The sequence below is a fragment of the Pongo pygmaeus genome, chromosome 20 (genome assembly GCF_028885625.2).
Source record: "Pongo pygmaeus isolate AG05252 chromosome 20, NHGRI_mPonPyg2-v2.0_pri, whole genome shotgun sequence".
NCBI classification, from domain to species: Eukaryota; Metazoa; Chordata; class Mammalia; order Primates; family Hominidae; genus Pongo; species Pongo pygmaeus.
In genome coordinates, this window is record NC_072393.2 from 9,749,848 (window position 1) to 9,776,757 (window position 26,910).

General features: G+C 45.6%; 1 protein-coding gene and 1 pseudogene across 5 annotated transcripts; one reads left to right on the forward strand and one right to left on the reverse strand.

Annotated features, from left to right (window-relative positions):
* Positions 1 to 821: 821 nt before the first annotated feature.
* Positions 822 to 8,693, forward strand: LOC134738846 (actin, cytoplasmic 1-like; annotated as a pseudogene).
* ZNF426 (zinc finger protein 426) lies at positions 6,027 to 21,340 on the reverse strand. 5 transcript variants are annotated; one of them, XM_063658444.1, is made up of 7 exons: positions 21,233 to 21,340; positions 18,667 to 18,815; positions 17,648 to 17,739; positions 16,285 to 16,411; positions 15,297 to 15,377; positions 13,477 to 13,559; positions 6,027 to 12,113 (listed from the first exon to the last, which is right to left on the reverse strand). In XM_063658444.1, the coding sequence occupies exons 2-7, from the start codon at positions 18,689 to 18,691 to the stop codon at positions 10,857 to 10,859; spliced, it is 1,665 nt and encodes a 554-aa protein (XP_063514514.1). In that variant the 5' UTR covers positions 18,692 to 18,815; positions 21,233 to 21,340; the 3' UTR covers positions 6,027 to 10,856. The 5 variants fall into 5 exon arrangements, with proteins under 5 accessions (XP_063514514.1, XP_054317585.2, XP_054317587.2 ...); XM_054461610.2 differs by having other exon boundaries at positions 21,047 to 21,328; XM_054461612.2 differs by lacking the exon at positions 21,233 to 21,340 and adding an exon at positions 20,659 to 21,141.
* Between the last annotated feature and the right edge of the window lie 5,570 nt (positions 21,341 to 26,910).

The following is a 26,910-nucleotide window of genomic DNA, read 5'->3' on the forward strand; positions in this document are numbered from 1 at the left end:
GGCAGAGGTTGCAGTGAGCTGAGATTGTGCCATTACACTCCAGCCTCGACAACAAGACTAAAACCTTGTCTCAAAAAATATATATAAATAAAAATAAAAGGCCAGGCTCAGTGGCTCACGCCTGTAATTCCAGAACTTTGGGAGGCCAAGGTGGGCGGATCACGAGATCAGGAGATCGAGACCATCCTGACGAGCATGGTGAAACCCCATCTCTACTAAAAATACAAAAATTAGCTGGGCGTGGTGGTAGGCACCTGTAGTCCCAGCTACTTGGGAGGCTGAGGCAGGAGAATCGCTTGAACCCGGGAAGCACAGGTTGTAGTGAGCTGAGATTGCACCACTGCACTCCAGCCTGGACCACAGAGATAGCCTCAGTCTTAAAATAAAATAAAATAAAATATATAAAATAAAATAAAATAAAGGCCAGGTGCAGTTGCTCATGCCTGTAATCCCAGCACTTTAGGAGGCCAAGGCAGGAGGCTCTCTTGAGGCCAGTGGTTCCAGACCAGCCTGGGCAACATAGTGAGACCACCATCTCTTTTTTTTTTTTTTTTTTTGAGACGGAGGCTTGCTCTGTCACCCAGGCTGGAGTGCAGTGGAGTGATATTGCCTCACTGCTAGCTCCACCTCCCGGGTTCACACCATTCTCCTGCCTCAGCATCCTGAGTATCTGGGACTACAGGCACCCTACAACGCCTGGCTAATTTTTTTGTATTTTTTTAGTAAAGACAGGGTTTCAGTGTGTTAGCAAGATGGTCTGGATCTCCTGACCTCGTGATCTGCCTGCCTCGGCCTCCCAAAGTGCTGGGATTACAGGTGTGAGCCACTGTGCCCGGCCCCTCATCTCTATTTTTTAAATTTTTTTTTTAAAGAAGAAATGCGACGGCTGAGACTGCATCTATCCGCCAGCACAAAGCCTTGCCCCCACCCACTCCACCGCCTATACACGCCCGCTGTCAGTTCACCATGGATGATGATATTGAGGTGCTTTTACTTGACAATGGCTCAAGCATGTGCAAGGCCAGCTTTGCGGGCGACAATGTCCCCCGGGCCATCTTCCCCTCCATCGTGGGGCATCTGCAGCACCAGGGCATTATGATGGGCATGGGTCAGAAGGACTCCTACGTGGGTGAAGAGGCCCAGAGCAAGAGAGGCAACCTGACCCTGAAATACCCCAGCGAGCACAGCATCATCACCAACTGGGATGACATTGAGAAGATCTGGCACCATGCCTTCCTTTTTTTTTCTTTTTTTTGAGTGGGAGTCTCACTCTGTCACTCAGGCTGGAGGGCAGTGGCGCAATCTCGGCTCACTGCATGCTCCACCTCCCGGGCTCACACCATTCTCCTGCCTCAGCCTCCTGAGTAGCTGGGACTACAGGCACCCGCCACCATGCCCGGCTAATTTTTTGTATTTTTAGTAGAGATGGGGATTCACCATCTTAGCCAGGATGGTCTCGATCTCCTGACCTCGTGATCTACCTGCCTCAGCCTCCCAAAGTGCTGGGATTACAGGCGTGAGCCACCGCACCCAGCCTGGCTACAATGAGCTGCATGTGGCTCCCGAGGAGCACTCGGTGCTGCCCACCGAGGCCCCCCTGAACCCCAAGACCAACCATGAGAAGATGACCCAGATAATGTCTGAGACCTTCAACACCGCATCCATGTACATAGACATCCAGGTTCTGCTGTCCCTGCACGTGGCCTCCAGCTTCTCCCTGAAGAAGAGATTCCAGCTGCCTGATGGCCAGGTCATCATCATTGGCAACGAGTGGTCCCTGCTGTCCCATAGCACTCTTCCAGCCTTCCTTCCTGGGCATGGAATCCTGTGGCATCCACAAAACTACCTTCAACTCCATCATGAAATGTGACATGGACATCTGCAAAGACCTGTATACCAACCCAGTGCTGTCCAGTGACACCACCATGTACCCTGGCATTGCTGACAGGATGGAGGAGGAGATCACTACCATGGCTCCCAGCATGAAGATCAACATCATTGCTCCTCTTGAGTACAAATATTCTGTATGGATCAGTGGCTCCATCTTGGCCTCGCTGTCCCTCTTCCAGCAGATGTGGATCAGCAGGCAGGAATAAGAGGAGTCCGGCCTCTGTGTTGTCCACCCTACCGCAAATACTTCTAGGTGTACGGTGACTTACATTATAATCTTTCTTGACAAAAACCTAACTTATGCAGAAAATAAGATAAGATTGGCATTTTTTTTTTTTTTTTGGCTTAAGATTTAAAACCTGGAATGGTGAAGGTGACAGCAGTTAGTTGGAGTGAGGAATCCCAAATGTTCTACAATGCGGCTGAGGACTTTGATTATACATTGTTCTTTTTTTTAATAGTCATTCCATATATTGGAAGGTGCATTCTCTTTTTTTTGTTTTTTTGAGACAGAGTCTCGCTTTGTCGCCCAGACTGGAGTGCAGTGGTGCAAATCGGCACACTGCAACCTCCGCCTCCCAGGTTCAAGCGATTCTTCTGCCTCAGCCTCCCAAGTAGCTGGGATTACAGGTGCACCACCACACCCAGCTAATTTTTGTATTTTTAGTAGAGATGGGGTTTAACCATATTGGCAATGATGGTCTCGAACTCCTGACCTCATGATCCACCCACCTCAGCCTCCCATGCTGGCATTACAGGCGTGAGCCACCATGCCCAGCTGGGCGGTGCATTCTTACAGGAAGTCCCTTGCCCTCCCAAAACCCACCCCATTTCTAAGGAGAATGCCCAGTCCTCTCCCAAGTTCATATGGGGTGGTGATAGCATTGCTTTCGTGTAAATTATATAATACAAAATTTTTTTAATCTTTGCCTTTGTATTTTTATTTTAATTTTGAATGATCAGCTATCATGGCCCCCCTTTTTTGTCCCCCAATTTGAGATGTATAAAGGCTTTTGGTCTCCCTGTGGGTGGGTGGAGGAATGGAGGCAGCCAGGGCTTACCTGTACACTGACTTGACACCAGTTGAATGAAAGTGCACACCTTAAAAAAAAAAAAGAAAAGAAATTCCATGTAGACCCATGGTATGACCAATTATCAATGACACTAGAGAGGACTATCTAAAAGCATCTATTAATAATCCCTCATGACAGCCAGGTGAGGTGGCAGAGGTTGCAGTGAGCAGAGGTTGCACCCCTGGACTCCAAGCCTGAGTGACCGAGGGAGACTCCATCTCAAAACAAAAACAAAAAATCCCGAAGTTTTGCAGAATCTGGATTTTATGAAAAACAAAAAACAAAAAGCAAAAAAAAACCAACTTATCTTGGCAGTTAAACACACACTCACTGTTAAATGAACATATAATGCAAATGAGAAAGTGTTTACAACTGCAGTCATGAAGTGCTAATTTATAAAATGTGCATAACAGAACAAGTAACATATTCAGAAACTCTTTCAAAAACAAATTTAATCATATAAAACCACCACAGAAAACTAAGAGGCCACACGTCTTATCTGAGAATAGGACACACAGAAAGACAATTTCATCTTCATGTCACTTATTTGAATGTACCCCCAAAATGAATTATCTTGTTTGCAACAAGAGTGATACAGAAAGGCTTCCACAGCTGGGCACAGTGGGTCATACCTGTAATCCCAGCGCTTTGGGAGGCTGAGGTGGGTGGATCACCTGAGGTTGGGAGTTCGAGACCAGCCTGACCAACATGGAGAAACCCCGCCTCTACTAAAAATACAAAAAAATTAGCCGGGTGTGGTGGCGCATGCCTGTAATCCTACTCAGGAGGCTGAGGCAGGAGAATCACTTGAACCTGGGAGGTGGAGGTTGCGGTGAACCAAGATCCCACCATTGCACTCCAAGGCTGGATGCCTGGAGAAACCCAGTGGACACATTCAGCTTACAGCTTATTCCAATCATGACTGAAGAGGCCCAGGCAGGCAATGTGTCCCCTTGAGCCAGCAGCTTAGCTTCAGGTAGAGAAACGCATGATAAAATTATGATAAAGTTTTTCCAAAAGATGTAGCTGTCAATAGGTAAAGCCACAAGGCTGCTAATGTCAGGCTGCCGTGCTCATTCCATTTCCATTTCTATGTGACCAGCACAGCTTACTGGGACATTCCCTTGAGGGTCACTGAATTCTTTGGAGATGTCAAGCATTGGGTTTCAGAAGAGATTAGTACTAGGTCCCTATCTGACCTTTTTTTTTTTTTTTTTTAATAGAGGCAGAGTCTTGCTATGTTGCCCCAGGCTGGTTGTGAACTCCTGGGTTCAGGTGATCCTCCTGTCTTGGCCTCCCAAAGTGCTGAGATTACAGGCGTGAGCCACTGGGCCCAGCCCCTACCTCACCGTTGTTTTTTTTGTTTTTTTGTTTTTTTTTTTTTAGATGAAGCTTCACTTGTCGCACAGGCTGGAGTGCAGTGGTGCAATCTTGGCTCACTGCAACTCCCACCTCCTGGGTTTAAACAACTTTCCTGCCTCAGCCTCCTGAGTAGCTGGGATTACAGGTCCCCACCATCATGCCTGGCTAATTTTTGTATTTTTAGTAGAGATGGGGTTTTGCCATGTTGGCCAGGCTGGTCTACAATTCCTGCCTTGGCCTCCCAAGTAGCTGGGATTACTGGCATGCACCACAACACCTGGCTAATTTTGTATTTTTAGTAGAGATGGGGTTTCACCATATTGACCAGGCTGGACTCGAACTCCTGACCTCCAGTGATCCACCCGCCTCGGCCTCCCAAAGTGCTGAGATTAGAGGTGTGAGCCACCATGCCAGGCCCCCTACCTGACCTTTTAAAGAACGGACATGCTTGGTGGCTCCATCAGGGAGATATTACGGCATGTGAAATATCTAAGGGTTGTATCCCACTTTTCCCCTTCCCATGGCTTCACAGCAATTTACAATGTACAAGAGAAGCCTTATGAATGAACAAAGGCAATTCCACTTGATTTACAAGCAGGTTTCTCTCCACTGAGTTTCTACAACTTCTATAAGGTATGAAGTTTTTAAAAGCCCTGCCACATTCCTTTTTTTCTCTTATTTTTCAGTCAACTTTTTCTTTAGACAGGGTCTCATTCTGTTACCCAGGCTGGAGTGCACTGGCACAATCTCAGCTCACTGCAACCTCTGCCTCTTGGGCTCAAGTGATCTTCCCACCTCAGCCTCCTCAGTCGCTGGGACTACAGATGCACACTACCATGCCCAGCTAATTTTTGTACTTTTGTAGAGATGAAGTTTCACCATGTTGCCCAGGCTGGTCTCGAACTCCTGGGCTCAAGTGATCTGCCCACCTCAGCCTCCCAAAGTGCTGGGATTACAGGTGTGAGCCACTGTGCTTGGCCCACATTCCTTATGATGGGTCTTCAATCCATTCTAAGCTCTTCCATTTTGTGCAAAATCACATTCTTTGATTTCATACTACAAGAAACCTCTTCTTTATATTCTTTTATTTTTTCTCCTGTGAGTTTTATAAGTTCTTTCACCAGATGAGTTCGGATGCTTTAAGGGATAATAAAATGGTTTTTCACATGCCTTAGATTCACTGAAATTGTCTCCTGCATGATTTCTTACATTTAGCAGACCAAAGATTGAAAAGAGGCCAGGTGTGGTGGCTCATGCCTATAATCCCAGCACTTTGGGAAGCTGAGGTGGGCAGATCACTTCAGACCACGAGTTTAAGCCCACCCTGACCAACATAATGAAACCCCAGCTCTACTAAAAATACAAAAATTAGCCGAGCATGGTGGTATGTGCCTGTAATCCTAGCTACTCCAGAGGCTGAGACAGGAGAAATGCTTGAACCCAGGAGGCAGAGGTTGCAGTGAGCCAAGATCATGCCATTGTACTCAGGCCTGGGCAACAGAGGGCGGCTATGTCTCAAACACACACACACACACACACTACACAGACAGAAAACACTTCATTCCTTACATTCATAAGGTTTCTCTCCATTGTAACTCTGAACATGAATATTAAAAACTATGGAATATCTGAAGGTTTTCTCACATTCTTTACTGTATTATTTTGATAGAGTTGACCAAAAAAAGAACCCCACACATTGGATGGCTTAAATAACAGAAATTTATTTGCTCATAATTTTTGAGGCTGGAAGTCCAGGATCAAAGTGTTGATAAGGATGATTTCCTCTATAATGAGCCTTAAAAGAAGGATCTCCTCCAGGAATCTCTCTTTGCCTTGCAGGTAACCATTTCTGGTCACTTCACATAAAATTCTGTTCCTGCTACCCTGGTATCTCTTTCACTTCTTATAAGGAAACCAGTCATATTGAATGAGGGCCCCATTCTAACTGCCTCATTTTAAAATCACCTCTTTAAAAAACCACATCTCCAATACCACCATTATCTTGAGGTCCCAGGGATGAAAGCCTTAATGTTAATGGGTGGATGGGACATGTGACATAATCTAGATCAGTGGTCCCCTAACTTTTTGGCACCAGGGACCAGTTTCGTGGAAGACATTTTTCCCACGGACTGGAGTTGGGGATTAAACTGTTCCAGTTCAGATCATCAGGCATTAGATTCTCATAAGGACTGTGCAACCTAGATCCCTTGCATGTGCAGTTCACAATGAAGTTCATGCTCCTATGAGAATCTAATGCCATTACTGATCTGACAGAAAGTTGAGCTCAGGCAGTAATGTTTGCTCATCCTACATTCACCTCCTGCTGTGCACCCTGGATCCTAACAGGCCACAGACCAGTACCAGTCTATGGCCCAGGGGTTTGGGGATCCCTGATCTAGGCCATTCCACTGATTATATTCATCAAGTTATTCTCCAGCACACATTGATATATGAATAGTAAAGCTTGTGGAACATAAAAGGGTTTTCCCACAATCCTTGAATTCATAGTTTCTCTCCAGTTTGTGTTCTAAAATGTTTATCGAGGATTAAGTGGCAGGCAAGGGCTTTCCCACATTCCTTACATCAATATGGCTTCTCTCCACTGGGAATCCTGACATATAGCTTAAGGCTTGAGGAATAAGTGAAGATTTTCCCACATTCCTTATAAACATAGGTTTTCTCCTAGTGGGAGTTTTGTGGTATCAGTCCTATGGGTTAAATGAAGCCTTTCCCATATTTTCCATTTATGTAGGGTTTCCTGCCACTGTGAATTCTTACAAGTTCATTATGACCTGAGATAATAAAGAAGTGGTTCCAGATTCCCAACTCTCACAGCATTTTTCTACAATGTGACTTTGTTCACATCTTTCATGTAAATGGGAACAACAGAGAGCTTTACCACAATTCTAACATTGATAAGGTTTCTCTCCAGCATGAGTTCTTTAATGACATGGAAAGGGACTGTAAGAATTGAAGAACTGGCTGGGCATGATGGCTCATGTCTGTAATCTCAGCACTTTGGGAGGTCAAACCAGGCAGATCACTGGAGGTCAGGAGTTCGAGACCAGCCTGACCAACACGGAGAATCCCTGCCTCCACTAAAAATACAAAATTAGCCAGACGTGATGGTACATGCCTGTAATCCCAGCTACTTGGGAGGCTGAGGCAGAAGAATCGCTTGAACCTGGGTGATGGCAGTTGTGGTGAGCCAAGATTGAGCCATTGCACTCCAGCCTGGGCAACAAGAGCAAAACTCTTGACTCAAAAAAAAAAAAAAAAAATTCAAGAATTTATCATACTACTTATACTCACAGGGTTTCTTTACAGTGTGAGTTCATATACTTGAAATGAATTTAAATAACTAGGTTTTTCAACATTGCTTTACATTTTTAGGATTTTACTTTAGTGAGTTTGTATGTGGATATTAAAAAGGAAGGATTATATAAATCCTTTTCAACATTTCTTATGCTGAAAGGGCATCTCTCCAAAGTAAATTTTCACACATTCAATAAGGTTTGAGTAACTAGTGACAGCTTCTCCACATTCCTAACATTCATAGGGCTCTGTCCACTATGAGTTCATGTTTAAGAAAGGCTGAGCATTGATGATGGGTTTGTCGTCGTTGTTGTTGTTGTTGTTTTTGAGACAGAGTCTCACTCTGTCACCCAGGCTGGCATGCAGTGGCGTGATCTCAGCTCACTGCAAGCTCTGCCTCCTGGGTTCACACCATTCTCCTGCCTCAGCCTCCCAAGTAGCTGGGACTACAGGTGCCCGCCACCACACCCAGCTAATTTTTTTGTATTTTTAGTAGAGACGGGGTTTCACCATGTTGGCCAGGATGGTCTCGATTTCCTGACCTCGTGATCCACCCACCTCTGCCTCCCAAAGTGCTGGGATTACAGGGGTGAGCCACTGCGCCCAGCCTTTTCTTTTTTTTTTTTTTTTTGAGACAGTGTCTCACTGTTTCCCAGGCTGGAGTGCAGTGTCACAATCTCAGCTCACTGTGACCTCCACCTCCTGGATTCAAGTCATTTAAGCTGGTCATGAACTCCCAACCTCAGGTGATCCACCTGCCTTGGCCTCCCAAAGTGCTGGGATTACAGGCATAAACCACCACACCTGGGGTTTTAGTCAGAGCTTCAGTGACCTGGAGGAAAGGAAATATCCAACTCCAGCCAACTCTATACATCCTGACCCAACTAAAGGGTGGGAAAAACTGAAGTTCACAGTGCAGAAGCACAGACTCACTGGAAGACTGACATCTAATCCCTGGACAATAGAATGCTGCCCCTCTCCCCACAGCTTACCACCATTACTAGAGGCCTGCTTACAGCAGTTCCTCTTATCCAGTATGCCATGTCCAGCTAAGCAAAAATTACAAGCATACTAGAAGGCAAAAGTTAATTTAAAGAGAAAGAGTAAGAACCAGAACCAGATATAGCAGGATTGCTGAAATTATCAGACTGGGAATTTAAAACAATTATGATTGATATGCCATGGGTTCTACTGGATAAAGCAGACAGCATCCAAGAACAGACAGGCAGTGTAAACACAGAGATGGAAATTCTAAGAACCACAAAGAAATGCTAGAGATTGAAGACAGTGTAACAGAAATGAAGAATGTCTTTGGTAGGCTTATTATTGGCCAAGAAACAGCCAACTAAAGAGCTTGAGAATGTATCAGCAGAAACATCTACACCTGAAAAGCAAAGAGAAGTAAGAATAAAAAAAACAAGATATAAGAACTGTGGGATAGCTACAAAAGATGTATCATACATATAAAGGAAATACCAGATGGAAAGAAAAAAAAAGGGAAAGAAATATTTGAAACAATGACAGAATTTCTCAAAATTAACTCAGACACCAAAACACAAATCCAGGAAGCTAAGCAAACACCAAGCAGGACAAGCACCAAAAACCTATACCTATGCATATCATTTAAAAATACAGAATATCAAAGATAAAAAATTTTCATAGAAGCCAGAGGGGGGGAAATGCTTTAAGTATTGAGGATCAAGTATAAGAATTATATTCAACTTTGAGCATAGAAGGAAGAAGTGAAGGTAAAATAAAAATGTTTATTTTTCTAATTCTTAATTGATCTAATAGATAACTTCTGAAAAAAAGCTACAATGTATTAGATTACATATGCTAATTTGTGTGTGTGTATAGGCATACAAGTGAAATATAGTAATGATGGAAGGTCTGAGAGGGAGGATTTAGGATTATTTTGATAGTATAAGGTATTAACACTACTGAAGAAACAGTACAGTATTATAAGAATTGATGTAAATATTATGGCATGTGAAAAATTTAAAGGTTATACCATATTCCTTACCTTCCCAGGGTTCTGAGGTAATTTTACATGTGTAAAAAAGAATTCTGTGGAATTAATGTAAGGCTTCCTACATGCATTACAGGTAGAAGGCTTCTCTCCAGTTCGACTTCTTACACCTTCTAGAAGGTAGAAAACATTAATGTAAGCTTTTCCACAATCCTAATGGGGTTTCAGTCCACTCCAAGTTCCAATATGGTGTATGGGGTCACATTCCTTGCTTTCACAGTAAAAGAAACTTTCTTTCCTTTTTTCCCCTCTATTTTCACATGGTCTATGACCAGACAACTTGCACGTGAATATTAAAATATAGTGAACATTCACAGGCTTTTTCATGCACCTTATTCATACAATTTCTCTCCTACATAATTTCTCCTGTATGTAGAAAGGACTGAAGACTCAATGAAGGCTTTCCCACGTCTTACATTCATATAGTTTCTCTCCAGTGTGGCTTTGCATGTGAACATTAAGGCTTTTGGACAATCTACAAACGTTTTTGCTTATTGCTTACTGTATTCACTTGCTAGAGCTGCCACAACAAAATACCACAGACTGGGTGGCTCAAACAAGAGAAGTTTATTTGTTCAAAGTTCTGGAAGCCCAAGATGAAGGTGCCAGCAGGGTTGGTGGCTTTGATAGAAGGATCTGTCCCAGTCCTCTGTCTTTGGCTTGCAGATGGCCATCATCTGATGACTTCACATCATCTTCTATTTGTTGTCCCAGTTGTGTCTTTCTCTTCTTATAGGGACACCAATCATATCGGATTAGGGATGTACTCTAACAGACTCAATTTAATCAAATAGTTTTTTTTTTTTTTTTTGAGATGGAGTCTCACTCCGTCACCCAGGCTGGAGTGCAGTAGCATGATCTCTGCTCACTGCAACTTCTTCTTCCTAGGTTCAAGTGATTCACTTGCCTCAGCCTCCCAAGTAGCTGGGATTACAGGCGCCTGCCACCATGCCTGACTAAATTTTTTGTATTTTTAGTAGAGACAGGGTTTTGCCATGTTGGCCAGGGTGGTCTCAAACTCCTGACCTCAAGTGATCTGCCCACCTCAGCCTCTCAAAATGCTGGGATTACAGGAATTAAGTGATTTTCATGCAGCTTCTTCTTTCCAGAGTGAGTTCATTCATGTCTTTGAAGTGAACTGGAACAAATGAGCACTTTGCCACATTTATTACATGGACAGTTTCTCACTAGTGAATTTGTTCATGTCTTCGAAGTGAACGGGGATGACTGTAAGCTTTTCCACACTGCTGACACTTATAGGGTTTCTCTTCTGTGTGAGTTTTTTCATGAATTCTAAAGGAACTGGAACACGTGAAGGCTTTCCCACACTCCTTACATTCATAGGGTTTCTCTCCAGTATGAGTCCTTTCATGTATTTGAAATGAACTGGAATGACTGAAGGCCTTTCCACATTGTTTACACTCATAGGGTTTTTCTCCAGTGTGGATTCGCATGTGAATTTTAAGGTGGGTGGAATAGTTAAAAGCCTTCCCACATTCCTTACAGGTGTATGGCTTCTGGGCACTGTGCGTTCGCATGTGATTATTAAGACATGAGGGATACCCAAATACTTTCCCACATATCTTACACTCACAGGCCTTCTCTTCAGTGTGAGTTCTCAAATGTCCACTAAGATTTGAGGAAACTGCAAAGGCTTTCCCACATTCAACACATACAAAAGGCTTCTCTCCAGTGTGAGTTCTTATATGTTGAATAAGGCGTGAGGATGTAAGGAAGGATTTCCCACATTCCTTACATTCATAGGGCTTGTCTCCACTGTGAGATCGTACATGCATACTAAGGCCTGAGTACTGAGTGAAGGCTTTCCCACATTCCTTACATACATAGGGTTTCTCTCCAGTGTGAGTTCTTCCATGTATCTGAAATGAGTTGGAATAATTGAAGGCTTTCCCACATTCCTTACATTCATATGGTTTCTCCCCAGTGTGGGTTCGCATGTGAATACTGAGGTAGGCTGGGTATCTATAGCCTTTTCCACATTCCTTACATTTGTAGGGCTTTTTTGCATTGAGGGTTTCTATAAGCACAGAAAGGCTTGTAGAATCAATAAAACCTGGCCCATAATTCCTCCATTCATAGAGTTTTTCTCCATTGTGAGTTCTCATATGTGCCTGAAGGTATGACTCATTAATGAAGGATTTTCCACAGTGACTACATTCAAATGACTTTTCTTGTGTGCTAGTTCTCTGGTATACAATATTTGGTGTCAGGCTGAAGATTTTTTCACTCTGATTAAACTCAGACAGTTTCTCACCAGTAGAGGATTTCTCATGCAGGGTAAGGAAATCTTTTCCATACTGATTACAGTCATGAGTGTTCCCTGTACTTTGAGTTCTCATGTGTGTCTTAAGGCATGAGTGTTCACTGGAGACTTCTCCACATTGCTCACAGTCACAGAGTTCCCCTCCATTGTGTCTTCCTTCCTGTTGAAGGGATGATGATGATTTAAGGATTTTTCTCAAACATATTAACAGACCATACCCATCTGAAGCTAGAAACATTATAATGGTGGTTATAATTGATGCCATTTTTATTACATGCATTCAGGTCCTGCCCTGTAGATTTATTTTAAGTGGTATGACTTAACTCTTATTCTAGAATGTTGTGCCATCTACTGTAACCTTGGCTAGGCATGGTGTCTCACGCCTGTAATCCCAGCACTTTGGGAGCCCAATGGGGGGCAGATCACCTGAGGTCAGGAGTTCAAGACCAGCATGGCCAACATGGTGAAACCCTGTCTCTACTAAAAATACAAAAATTAGCTGGGCTTGGTGGCACATGCCTGTAATCCCAGCTACTTGGGAGGCTGAGACATAAGAACTGCTTGAACCTGGGAGGCGGAGGTTGCAGTGACCCAAGATCACATCACTGCACTCTAGCCTGGGCAACAAAGCAAGACTCCATCTCAAAATAATAATAATAATAATAACAATAACAGATTTCTGTAGAATTCAACGTCTAGATGGGTGCAGTAACTCACATTTGTAATCCCAGCATTTTGGGAGGCAAAGGTGGGTGGATAATTTGAACCCAGGAGCTAGAGACCAGCCTGGGCAACATGGTGAAACTCCATCTCTACAAAAAATATCAAAAAATTGGCTGGGCATGGTGATGCATTCCTGTAGGCCCAACCACATAGGAGGCTGAGGTGGTGGGATCACTTGAGCCAAGGGGTCAAGGCTTCAGTGAGCCATGCTTGTGCCACTGCAATCCAGCCTGGGTGACACAGCAAGACCTTGTCTCAACAAAAAAAAAAAAAAAAAAAAAAAATTCATAGTCTAAGCCAGATGTGGTGGCTCATGCCTGTAATCCCAGCGCTTTTGTAAACTGAGGTGGAGGATCACTTGAGCACAAGAGTTCGAGACTAGCCTGGGTAACACAGCAAGACCCTGTCTCCACAAAAATTTTAAAGAATTAGCTGGGTGTGGTGGTGCATGCCTGTAGTTCCAGCTACTAAGGGAGGCTGAGGTGGGAGGATTGCCTGAGCCCAGGAGGTCAAGACTATACTGAGCCATGATTGCATCACTGCACTCCAGCCTGGGTGACAGAGCAATATCTCATTTCAAAAAAACACCAAAACAAAACTCAACGTCTAGTTACATTTGTGGGAATGTGTGAAAGCTCCAAAGAAACAAGTTTCACATTTGGAGCATCCCCAGATTCTTTGCTCCCTCTTGTCTGTATGCAACTTCTCTCAAATATCTCTTATTTTTGCTGACTTCCCATAACAGAATTCCTGATTTTCTCTAAGGGTGGCAAATAAAAAATATCCTGTGCAAATCTTACCAATTGTATCCCGATGGATGTCTGACCCCTCAAAAAGTCCTGCTGAAGTGTAGACCACTGGGTTTCAAGTTGCGTTTCCCATCCTGAAATAAAACAGACAAACAAATAAAAGGACTCGGGCTAGGCACAGTGGCTCATGCCTGTAATCCCAGCACTTTGGGAGGCTAAGGCAGGTGGATCACTTGAAGTCAGGAGTTTGAGACCAGCCTGGCCAACATGGCAAAACCCCACCTCTACTAAAAATTCAAAAGTTAGCTGGGTGTGGTGGTGAGCACCTGTAATCCCAGCTACTCGCGGGGCTGAGGCTGGAGAATCTCTTGAATCCGGGAGGCAGAGGTTGTAAGGAGCTGAGATCACACCACTGCACTCCAGCCTTGGCAACAGAGTGAACCACAACAACAAATGAAAGGATTTGGAGAAAGAAATGGAAAGAGTTCAAAACAATATGGCTTATTTCTATTTGTTTCAAACTAAACCTGGCAAGAAAAAGAAGAAAGACATTTGGGGATTTGGGCTATATCAAAAATTTGGTTTTGATGTAAATGATCCGAAGGGGGAAAAATTGGCCAAGACAAGGACAAGGGGTAAAACTTTTCAATCATTTATTACAAATTGATGCTATGAAAATTAAAACTGATAGTGAAAGAGAGAATCAGGGAATGAAAGTAGGAAATTTCTGAAAAAAGAGCATATATCTAAACAATTAACTTGGCCAGGCACGGTGGCTCATGCCTTTAATCCCAGCACTTTGGGAGGCCGAGGTGGGCAGATCACAAGGTCAGGAGATTGAGATTATCCTGGCTAACACGGTGAAACCCCGTCTCTACTAAAAATACAAAAAATTAGCCAGGCGTGGTGGTGGGCACCTGTAGTCCCAGCTACTTGGGAGGCTGAGGCAGGAGAACGGCATAAACCCGGGAGGTGGAGCTTGCAGTGAGCTGAGATTGTGCCACTGCACTCCAGCCTGGGCGACAGAGCAAGACTCCATCTCAAAAAACAAAACAAACAAACAAAAAAACACAATTAACTTAAAGAAATGTTCTAAGACTCCAGGTGGATGCCTGAATCATGGCTAGTTCTGAACCCTGTACATACTGTGATTCTTCGATCTGGTAACTGAGATGACCACTATGTGACTCACAGGTGGTGTACACAGTGTGGATATATTGGACAAAAGGATGATTCACACCCCAGGCAGGATGACATAAGAGTTCATCATACTACTGAGAATGGTGAGAAATTTAAAACTTATGAATTGTTTTATTTCTGGAAATTTTTCTTTTTTTCTTTTTGTGGGATGGGGATCAGTGGCCAGGGTCTCACTCTATCACCCAGGTTGGAGTACAGTGGTGCAATCACATCTCACCACAGCCTTGACCTCCTATTCTCAATAGATCCTCACAGCTCAGTCTCCTGAGTTACTGGGACAGCAGGTGCATCCCACCAGCCTGGGCTAATTTTTGTATTTTTTGTAGAAACAAGGTTCTCGGTATGTTGCCCGGGCTGGTTTTGAACTCCTGGGCTCAATGATTCACCCATCTAGTCCTCCCAATGTGTGGGGATTACAGGCATGGGCCACCGTGCCTGGCCGAGTTTCCCATTTAATATTTTTGGACCATGGTTGAATGCAGATAACTGAAACCGTGAAAAGTAAAATCACAGACAAGGGGGGACTATTAAGTAAAAGTGTGTGGAAGTTAAATATTTTCTAACTTTCTCTAAACCTGCAGGGAGAAAGTACATGTTAAAAAGTTTCCTAATTATGCTTCCAAACATACTGAACTTCTCATCAACCAGAGTTGTTCTTCATGAACACTCACCTTGGAGAACTCCTCCCTGAACTGTCTTTGACTCTTCTTGTTCCAACCAAGAGATCAGACTGGGTTTGATGATCTGACCTCCTGAGCACAGAGAAATACATTAATGGAAGAGGCTCATACAAGAGATTACAAATCTTTCTGTGATTCAGGAACTACAGATCTAATGAAAGTGGTGAAGCTATTTCAAAAGGGCTAAAAATGCAAATAACAACTCTGTGCCCCAAACAGTCTGGTTACTTCTGTCCCCTAAACTGAAATTCAGGCTTATGTACACATTTAAAAAGCACTAAGACTTTTATTCAAACACAAAATAATGGCCGGGTGTGGTGGCTCATGCCTGTAATCCCAGCACTTTGGGAGGCTGAGGCAGGCAGATCACTTGAGGTCAGGAGTTCAAGACCAGCCTGGCCAACATAGTGAAACCCCAGCTCTTCTAAAAATACAAAAAAAAAAAAAATAGCCGGGTGTGGTGGCGCATGCCAGTAATCCCAGCTATTCGGGAGGCTGACGCCCAAGAATCGCTTGAACCCAGGAGGCAGACGTTGCAGTGAGCTGAGATCATGCCAATGCAGTCCAGCCTGCATGACAGAGTGAAACTGTCTCAAAACAAGAACAACAACAACAAATAAGAAATAAGGAAGTATAACAGAGATCTTCATTCTTCTGGGGAAAGAACTACCCCAGTGTTTTTTAAAACATTATTGTGCATCAGAGTCATCCAGAGAACTTGTTCAAACACAGATGATTGGGCTCCAACTCCAGGTTTCTGGGTGGAGAAGGAAAATGTACATTCCTAACAGGCAGATGGTGTTGCTATTAATCTTGGACCACATTTTGAGAATGGTCACAGTAGATTAAAATCTATTTAGGACAGGGACTATGTCTCTGTTATTTCTCTTTACATTCGAAGTTGACATTGCCAGTGCTGCAAAACAGTAAGTACAGAACATATCAGTTCCATAGAAGGCTGCAAGGGATGAGGCCTTACCTACTGTGGCCAGGTTCTTGTAGTTCTCCAGCATCACATCACTGTAGAGGCTTCTCTGAGTTGAGTCCAGTAAAGTCCACTCCTCCTGGGTGAAGTCCACAGCCACGTCGTCAAAGGTCACTGAATCCTAAAGCGTCACACACATGCTCGTTGGAGCCAAGTAACAAGTCCATCAGCATTCACTGGACAATGAGGAAGGGGGACCCAATGCCTATGCAGGATTCCAAGGGCTGCAATGACCAGCCCCAGGGTTTAAGGGTCCTAGAAACTCCTCGCGCCCTAAACATACTCACCGTCATCTCCTACTCCACTCATAGTGCATTAATGGCACTTCTTGAATATGAATTTATCTCAGCACAAACCAGATTAGGAGATCTCTTTTTTTTTTTTTTGAAATGGACTCTTACTCTGTTGCCGGGGCTGGAGTGCAATGGTGCAATCTTGGCTCGCTGCAACCTCCGCCTCCCAGGTTCAAGCAACTCTCCTGCCTCAGCCTCCCGAGCAGCTGAAATTACAGGCACACGCCACCATGCCCGGCTAATTTTTTGTATTTTTAGTAGAGATAGGGTTTCAGCATACTGGCTAGGCTGGTCTTGAACTCCTGACCTCATGATCCGCCCCCTTCAGCCTCCCAAAGTGCTGGGATTATAGGCATGAGCCACTGTGCCCGGCCAAGATCTCATCTTATTTCCATCTATTTGAGCACATTGCTCAGCACATTCCAGACATCTGATCAATGCTGATAAACGACTTAAAGAAAGGACACCTTTTTTAAAAATTTTTTTGAGACAGAGTCTCGCTCTGTTGCCCAGGCTAGAGTGCAGTGGTACAATCACAGCTCACTGCAGCCTCAACCTCCAGGGCTCAAGTGATCCTCCCACTTCAGCCTCCAAAGTAGCTGGGACTCCAGTCAAGTACCACTTTGCCCAGCTAATTTTTAAATTTTTTGTAGAGACGGGGTCTCACTATGTTGCTCAGGCTGGTCTTGAACTCCTGTACTCAAGCAATCTGCCTGCCTCAGCCTCCTAAAGTGCTGGGATTATGGGTGTAAGCCACCATGCCCAGCCTGGGATAATTTCCAAGTTAACACCTCCCAATATGGGAGTCCCCCAGTCCTTGGGGAAATTCAAATGGGGATTGAGTCCTTGAGTGACACTTTATTTGCTTTAAGAAGCCTGGAGACCGGAGCTTGCAGTGAGCTGAGATCATAGCACTGCATTCCAGCCTGGGCAACACAGCGAGACTCCGTCTCAAAAAAAAAAAAAAAAAAAAGAAGTCTGGAGACAAGTCTGTCTAGAGGGAAATGTGTCTACCTGGTGAATGCAAGTATGTCACTATGCATAAGAATACAGCTGCTTTTTACCTGATAACAATTTGTTAGGCAGTCAGCCACTATTCTTCCTGCTGGTGTCTTTTCTTCATGAAGGCAAACTGGGTCCCCAGAAAGATAATGTCCTGTAAGAAAATGAAGGCATGAGAACCCCGAGCTGACCATAATCCCCACATTCACCTACCTAGAGGTCATTACCTCCTAGTATGAAATTCCCATATATTCCTGCAAAATCAGGAAAACACACATAAGGTCAGTTGCAGTGGCTCACATCTGTAATCCTAGTGCTCTGGGAGGTTGAGGTGGGAGGATTACTTGAGGCGAGAAGTTTGAGATCAGCCTGGGCAACACAGTGAGACCCCGTCTCTACAAAAAAATTTTAAAATGAGCCTGGTGTGGTAATGCACACCTGTAGTCCCACCTCCTTGGGGAGGCCGAAGCAAGAAGATTGCTTAAGCCTAGGAGTTCAAGACTACCCTGGGCAACATAGTGAACATAGACCCCTCATCCCTACAAAAGAAATTTTTTTTAATCAGCCAGGCATGGTGGCATGTGCCTGCAGTCCCAAGTATTTGGGAGACAGAGGTGGGAGGATTGCTTGAGCCCAGAAGTTTGAGGCTGCAGTGAGCTATGAATGCACCACTGCACTCCAGCCTGGGCAAAAGAGCGAGACTTTGTATCAGGAAAAAAAAAAAGAAAGAAAGAAAACAGAAACATACAACCTACTGCCATACAATGCCAGAGCAGTCCTAAACATGATGATGAGCCATGCTGCCCATCAGGAAAAGTACAATAGTCTCATTTCACACATAAGGAAACATATACCCAGAGCATGTGACTCTATCATGCTGATTAAAATTCATGAAGGAGATTATGCAGTACCTCTTTCCAAAATTCACAGGCAGGGGCTGACTCACAAAACAGCACGTTCTGGCACCCCTCAGCACCTCCCAATTGAATCAGCAACGTGACCAGCTGCCCAAACCACTAGACCCTATATTGTGTAGAGGGAACCCAGAGCAGGATATCCGAAAAAGAGCAACAGGGCTTACCATGGGAGAAATCAACAGCTGCCATCCTGTGAGGTGAGAACGTGCCAGAACCCTCCTTTCATTGATGTCACCATCACTTCAGGACACCTCATTAATCTAAATGGACAGTGGCAATCTCCATTCCTCTTTAAACAGGGTTATTGGGATTCCTGTTGGTATTAATCAATAATCAACAAGCAGTACTTAATCATCAGCCATCAAACATATACACTGGCTGGGGCAGTAGCTGACACCTGTAATCCCAGCATTTTGGGAGGCCAGGGTGGGAGGATTGCTTCAGCCCAGAAGTTTGAAACCAGCCTGGGCAACATAGCAAGACCCTATCTCTAAAGAAACAAAAATAAAAATAAGTAAAAAATAAAAATAAAAACAAATGAAGTGGTAAACCAGAACCTGAATGCAAGTACAAGTTTTGCACACACACATAGAAAAAATAATCTCACAATACACTTTTAAGTATTGGGTAGCCTCAACAAGGCCTTGATTGGAAACACTCAAATCAAATCTGCATCCCCAGCTCACACTGTCAGAGAAGCAAGGCCAAACCACTCTGTGCCTAACACTGGTCTGTTATATGGGTCTTCAAAGAGAACTACCTTTTCATAGTATTTATCTGGTTAATTTTTTTCCACCAAAGTTTGGTTTTATTTGGCTGGGCAGGGTGGCTCACGCCTGTAATCCCAGCACTTTGGGAGGCCGAGGCCAGCAGATCATGAGGTCAGGAGTTCAAGACCGGCCTAACCAACACGGTGAAACCCCATCTCTACTAAAAATACAAAAATTAGCTGGGCGTGGTGTGCACCTATAATTCCAGCTACTCAGGAGGCTGAGGCCGGAGAATCGCTTGATCCTGGAAGTGGAAGTTGCAGGGAGCCGAGATCGTGCCACTGCACTCCAGCCTAGGTGACAGAGCAAGACTCTGTCTCAAAAAACAAAAAAAAGAATTAATGACAATCATTAATAAATCAAATATGAAACAGTGGCTCAAACAATCACCTACAGAATGGGAGTCAAATGATGATAAACAGTGAAAGTTCCGCAGTTCATTATCCATGAACCAAATTCACAAAAACTCTACAGGCCTCCTTCTACCAACAAGACAAAAACCCTAAAGTCACAAAAACCACAGTTCTGGACTCCTGGTATAGATCACACCTACTCCCAAGGGTCTCAAACTTGGGGTCCTAGGGCTGACTAGGCCCACAAATATTCAGTTTGGTGGCATCTGTATAGAATATTTGACTGTTTTTTTTTTTTTTTTTTTTTTTTTTGGCGCGATGGAGTCTTGCTATGTCACCCAAGCTGGTCTTAAACTCCTGGGCTCAAGAGATCTTCCCGCCTCAGCCTCTCAAAGTGCTGGGATCACAGGTGTAAGCCACTGTACCCAGCCAGCTTTCTTTTTTTTTTTTTCATTGATATGCAATCAATGTAGCTTAAAATGCACAAAACCTTCGTTTCTGTTTGTCCATCTTGAGATGGAGGCTCACTCTGTCTCCCAGGCTGGAGTGCAGTGGCACCATCTCAGCTCACTGCAACCTCCGCCTCCTGGGTTCAAGTGATTCTCCTGCCTTAGTCTCCCAAGTAGCTGGGATTACAAGACCCCACCACCACGCCCAGCTAATTTTTTTTTGTATTTTTAGTAGAGATGGGGTTTCACCGTCTCAGCCAGGCTGGTTTCAAACTCCTTAAACCAACCATCCTGTTCATTGTAAATTTGATTATTGTGATACTAGAATAATAAAGCCTTCATCCTTTCCTTCCGGAGGTCTGATTAAGAAGCTCTCCTGGGATGTACAGGCCTAGGAACTCCAATCGAAGAGAATGAGTTATTATTCTTAGTATTCTTTAGCAGAAAGACTTGCGGTCTACAAACGTTTATATTCACATACACAAATATGCACACCTTATAAACCTAAAAAATATCTTTATCTTTCGCCATGAAAGTAATGGTCAAAAACAAAACACAACGCAATAAGACGAAACCAAACTTACAGATGAAACATTCGTTTGCATAACAGAAGACAGAAAAGGCCCCCTAGAACCAACTTTCACCCAGTGCTCACTGGAACACTCAGAAATCGCCAGGTCCCTGAACCGGGAGGATCCTGGGGATGGCGCCAACGTGGATGCAAAAGGCAGCAATTATTTTCCTGTTAGAAAAAAATTCACAAACGCTGCTTTGGAGGCCTTTGGAGAGGGGCGCACAGATGAAAACACCCTGCGGACACGGTAACTAGAAACCCGACTCCTCCAGAGGAGCGACGGTCCGAGCGGACGCTAGCGGCCCCGGCGGACACGAGCGGAGCGGGCCAGGCCTCTCTTAACATCTGGGCCAAACCCGTCCTTCACCCCAAAACCACTTCATCTCATCGGAACTCACCCAGACCAGAGAGGCCTTAACTCTGAAAGGCAAAAAGACTCTCAGGCACTCACAGCAGGCGTCACAAAAAATGAACGGCGCACCGCTGACGTCATTTCCGCCCTCCGCCTCGGGCCAGGCGGGGTTTCGGGACTAGGGTTTCTGCCGTGTAAGACCTCCTCGAGGCAGAAAAATTCTAGTTTCTACCTGCTTGGCTGCGGAGGACCTTGGGGTGGGCTCAGCGCGGGGGCTGCAGGCAGAAATGGGCCCAGAGGGCAAGGTCGAGGTTAGAGCCAAGCCTGTGGGCGGGACTACGGGCAGGGGGCGGGGCCCACTCTTGGGGGTGGGGAGGAAGGTGGGGCCAGGCCCAGAGGAAAAGGTTGAAGTTATAGCCAGGTCTGTGGGCGGTGCCGCAGCAGAGTTGGCCATAGGGGAAGGAGCCAATGTGTTATGCATCTAGAAAATAGGTAACTACGTATTTTGCTCTATTACTATTTCAACATTTGATGTAAAAAACATTTTCTATGCAGCTAAAAGAATTGTTTTTAAAAATAATTTCTAGGTTTTCTGCCTTGCTTTAAAAAGTCTTTTCTTTCTTTCTTTTTTTTTTTTTTGAGACAAAGTCTTACTCTGTCACCAAGGCTGGAGTTCAGTGGAGCCATCTCAGCTCACTGCAACCTCCGCCTCCCAGGTTCAAGCAATTCTCCTGCCTCAGCCTCCCAAGTAGCTGGAATTACAGGCACATGCCGCCACGCCCCGCTAATTTTTGTATTTTTAGTAGAGACAGGGTTTCGCCATGCTGGCCAGGCTGGTCTTGAACTACTTGTCAGGCCTCTGAGCCCAAGTTAAGTCATCATAAACCCTGTCACCTGCACATATACATCCAGATGGCCTGGAGCAACTGAAGAACCACAAAAGAAGTGAAACAGCCCTTTCCTGCCTTAACTGATGACGTTCCACCATTGTGATTTGTTCCTGCCCAACTCCAACTGATCTCTTGACCTTGTGACATTCTTCTTCTGGACAAGTCTCAGGAGTTCCCCACCGAGCACCTTGTGACCCCTGCCCCTGCCAGCAAAAGATAACCACCTTTAACTGTAACTTTCCACTACCTACCGAAATCCTATAAAACTGCTGCACCCCATCTCCTTTTGCTGACCCCTGTCTTGGACTCAGCCCACTTGCACCCAAGTGAGTAAACAGCCTTGTTGCTAACACAAAGCCTGTTGGTGGTCTCTTCACATAGATGTGTGTAACATTTGGTTCCAAAACCCGGGACAGGGGGACTCCCTTGGGAGACCAGCCCCCTGTCCTCACCCTCACTCCGTGAGGAGCTCCACCTACTACCTTGGGTCCTCAGACTAGCCCAAGGAACATCTCACCAATTTCAAATTGGATAAGCAGTCTCTTCACTCTCTTCTCCAGCCTCTCTCACTACCCTTCAATCTCTCTGTCCTTCCAATTCCAGTTCTTTTTCCTCTCCAGTAGAGACAAAGGAGACACATTTTATCTGTGGACCCAAAACTCCAGCTCCAGTCACGGACTCAGGAAGACAGTCTTTCCTTGGTGGCTAATCACTGTGGGGATACCTGCCTGATTATTCACCTACATTCCATTGGTGTCTGATCACTGTGGGGATGCCTGCCTTGATCATTCACCCACATTCCCTTGGTGGCAAGTCAATTGCAGGGATACCTGCTTTGGCTGCTCACCCACATTACAGCCCAGGGCTGCTCACCCCTACCCCACTCCACCGCCTTCTCCATGTCTCTACCTTTCTCTTTAAACTTACCTCCTTCACTATGGGCAATCTTATGCCCTCCATTCCCTGTTCTTCTCCCTTAGCCTGTGTTCTCAAGAACTTAAAACCTATTCAACTCACACCTGACCTAAAACCTAAATACCTTATTTTCTTCTGCAACACTGCTTAGCCCCAATACAAACTTGAAAATGGTTCTAAATGGGCAGAAAACAGCACTTTTGATTTCTCCATCCTACAAGATCTAGATAATTTTTGTCATAAAATGGACAAATGGTCTGAGGTGCCTGACATCCAGGCGTTCTTTACACTTTGGTCCCTCCCTAGTCTCTGCTCCCAATGTGACTCATCCCAAATCTTTCTTGTTTCTTTCCTGTCTGAGTCCTTTGAATCCTCCTTTTCTACGGACCCATCTGACCTCTCCCCTCCCCCCAGGCTGCTCCTCGTCAAGCTGAGCCAGGTCCCAATGTGTCTGGAATTGGTGGGTTCTTGGTCTCACTGACTTCAAGAATGAAGCCACGGACACTTAACGGTGAGTGTTACAGTTCTTAAAGGTGGCGTGTCTGAAGTTTGTTCCTTCTGATGTTCGGATGTGTTCAGAGTTTCTTCCTTCTGGTGGGTTTGTGGTCTCGCTGGCTCAGGAGTGAAGCTGCAGACCTTCACGGTGAGTGTAACAGCTCTTAAGGCAGCACATCTGGAGTTGCTCATTCCTCCCAGTGGGCTCATGGTCTCTCTGGCTTCAGGAGTGAAGCTGCAGACCTTCGCAGTGAGTGTTACAGCTCATAAAGGCAGTGTGGACCCAAAGAGTAAGCAGTAGCAAGATTTATTGCAAAAAGCGAAAGAACAAAGCTTCCACAGTGTGGAAGGGGACCCGAGCAGGTTGCCACTGCTGGCTCAGGCAGCCTGCTTTTATTCTCTTATCTGGCCCCACCCACATCCTGCTGATTGGTAGAGCTGAGTGGTCTGTTTTGACAGGGTGCTGATTGGTGTGTTTACAAACCTTGAGCTAGGTACAAAGTGCCAATTAGTGTATCCACAATCCGTGAGCTAGACATAAAGGTTCTCCACGTCCCCACCAGACCCAGGAGCCCAGCTGGCTTCACCCAGTGGATCCTGCACCGGGGCACCAGGTGGAGCTGCCTGCCAGTCCCGCACCATGTGCCTGCACTCCTCAGCCCTTGGGTGGTTGATGTTACTGGGCGCCGTGGAGCAGGGGGCAGTGCTCATCGGGGACGCTCGGGCCACACAGGAGCCCACGGAGGGGGTGGGAGGCTCAGGCATGGTGGAGCCTTGAGCCCTGCCCCATGGGAAGTCTTGAGCCCTGCCCCGTGGGAAGGCAGCTAAGGCCCGGCGAGAAATTGAGCACAGCGCTGGTGGGCTGGCACTGCTGGGGGACCCAGTACACCCTCTGCAGCTGCTGGCCTGGATGCTAAGCCCCTCATTGCCTGGGGCTGGCAGGGCCAGCCGGCTGCTCTGAGTGCAGGGCCGCCAGGCCCACACCCACCCGGAACTCCACCTGGCCTGCAAGCGCCGTGTGCAGCCCCAGTTCCCACTCGCGCCTCTCCCTCCACACCACCCTGAAAGCTGACGGAGCCAGCTCCGGCCTTGGCCAGCCCAGAAAGGGGCTCCCACAGTGCAACAGTGGGCTGAAGGGCTCCTCAAGTGCTGCCAAAGTGGGAACCCAGGCAGAGGAGGCGCCAAGAGTGAGCAAGGGCTGTGAGGACTGCCAGCACGCTGTCACCTCTCACTAATTCTTCCTCAGCCTCCACTTCCTACCCCATAATCTTTCTATCAACTCCCCTTCTCACACCCGGTCCAGCTTACAGTTTCGTTCCATGACTAGCCCTCCCCCACCTGCCCAACAATATCCTCTTAGAGAAGTGGCTGGAGCTGAAGGCATAGTCGAGGTTAATACTCCTTTTTCTTCATCCGACCCCTCCCAAGTCAGTTAGCATTTAGGCTCTTTTTCATCAAATATAAAAACCCAGCCCAGTTCATGGCCTATTTGGCAACAACCCTTAGACAGTTTACCACCCTAGACCCAGAGAGGCCAGAAGGCCATCTTATTCTCAATATGCATTTTATTAACCAATCTGCTCCCAAGATTAGAAAAAGCTCCAAAAATTAGATTCCGAACCTCAAACCCCACAACAGGACTTAATTAACCTCACCTTCAAAGTGTACAATAATAAAGAAGAGGCAGCCAAGTGGCAATGTATTTCTGAGTTGCAATTACTTGCCTCTGCTGTGAGATAAACCCCAGCCACATCTCCAGCACATAAGAACTTCAAAATGCCTAAACCGCAGAGGCCGGGTGTTCCTCCAGGACCTCCTCCCCCAGGTTCTTGCTTTAAGTGCTGGAAATTTGGCCACTGGGCCAAGGAATGCCTGCAGCCCAGGATTCCTCCTAAGCTGTGTCCCATCTGTGGAACCCCCCTGGAAATTGGACTGTCCAACTCACCTGGCAGCCACTACCAGAGCCACTGGAACTCTGGCCCAAGGCTCGCTGACTGACTCCTTCCCAGATCTTCTCGGCTTAGCAGCTGAAGACTGACACTGCCCTATTGCCTCGGAAGCCTCCTGGACCATCACAGATGCTTTGGGTAACTCTTACAGTGGAGGGCACGTCCGTCCCCTTCTTAATCAATACGGAGGCTACCCACTCCACATTACCTTCTTTTCAAGGGCCTGTTTCCCTTGCCTCCATAACTGCTGTGGGTATTGATGACCAGGCTTCTAAACCTCTTAAAACTCCCCAACTCTGGTGCCAACTTGAACAACATTCTTTTATGCACTCCTTTTTAGTTATCCCCACCTGCCCAGCTCCCTTATTAGATCAAGACATTTTAACTAAATTCTCTGCTTCCCTGACTATTCCCAGGCTATAGCCATACCTCATTGCCGCCCTTTTCCCCAGTTCAAAGCCTCCTTCCCGTCCTCCCCTTGTGTCTCGCTACCTTAATCCACAAGTATGGGATACCTCTACTCCCTCCTTAGCAACCGATCATGCACCCCTTATCATCCCTCGGGGGTAAAACCTAATCACCCTTACCCTGCTCAATGCCAGTATCCCATCCCACAACAGGATTTGAGGGGACTAAAGCCTGTTATCACTTGCCTGTTACAGCATGACCTTTTGAAGCCTACAAACTCTCCTTACAACTCTCCTATCCTACCTGTCCAAAAACTGGACAACTCTTACAGGCTGGTCCAGGATCTTTGCCTTATCAACAAAATTGTCTTGCCTATCCACCCCATGGTGCCAAACCCATATACTCTCCTATCCTCAACACCTCACTCCACAACCCATTATTCTGTTCTGGATCTCAAAGATGCTTTCTTTACTATTCCTTTACCCCCTTAATCCCAGCCTCTCTTCACTTTAACTTGGACTGACCCTGACACCCATCAGTCTCAGCAACTTACCTGGGCTGTACTGCCGCAAGGCTTCAGGGACAGCCCCCGTTACTTCGGTCAAGCACTTTCTCATGATATACTTTCTTTCCATCCATCTGCTTCTCACCTTATTCAATATTTTGGTGACCTCCTACTTTATAGCCCCTCCTACAAATCTTCCCAACAGGACACCCTCTGGCTCCTCCAATATGTATTCTCAAAGGGATATCGCGTATCCCCCTCGAAAGCCCAAATTTCTTCTTCATCCGTTACCTATCTCAGCATAATTCTTCATAAAAACACACATGCTTTCCCTGCTGATCATGTCTGGCTAATCTTCCAAACCCCAATGCCTTCTACAAAACAACAACTCCTTTCCTTCCTAGGCATGCTTGGGTACTTTCACCTTTGGATACCTGGTTTTGCCCTCCTGACTAAACCATTATGTAAACTCACAAGGAAACCTAGCTGGCCCCATAGATCCTAAATCTTTTCCCCACTCCTCTTTCCATTTCTTAAAAACAGCCCTAGAAGCTGCTCCCACACTAGCTCTCCCTAACTCATCCCAACCCTTTTCATTACACACAGCCATTGTACAGGACTGTGTGGTTGGAATTCTTACATAAGAGCTGGGACCACACCCTGTAGCCTTTCTGTCCAAACAACTTGACCTTACTGTTTTAGGCTTGCCCTCATGTCTGCATGTGGTGGCTGCCACCACTTTAATACT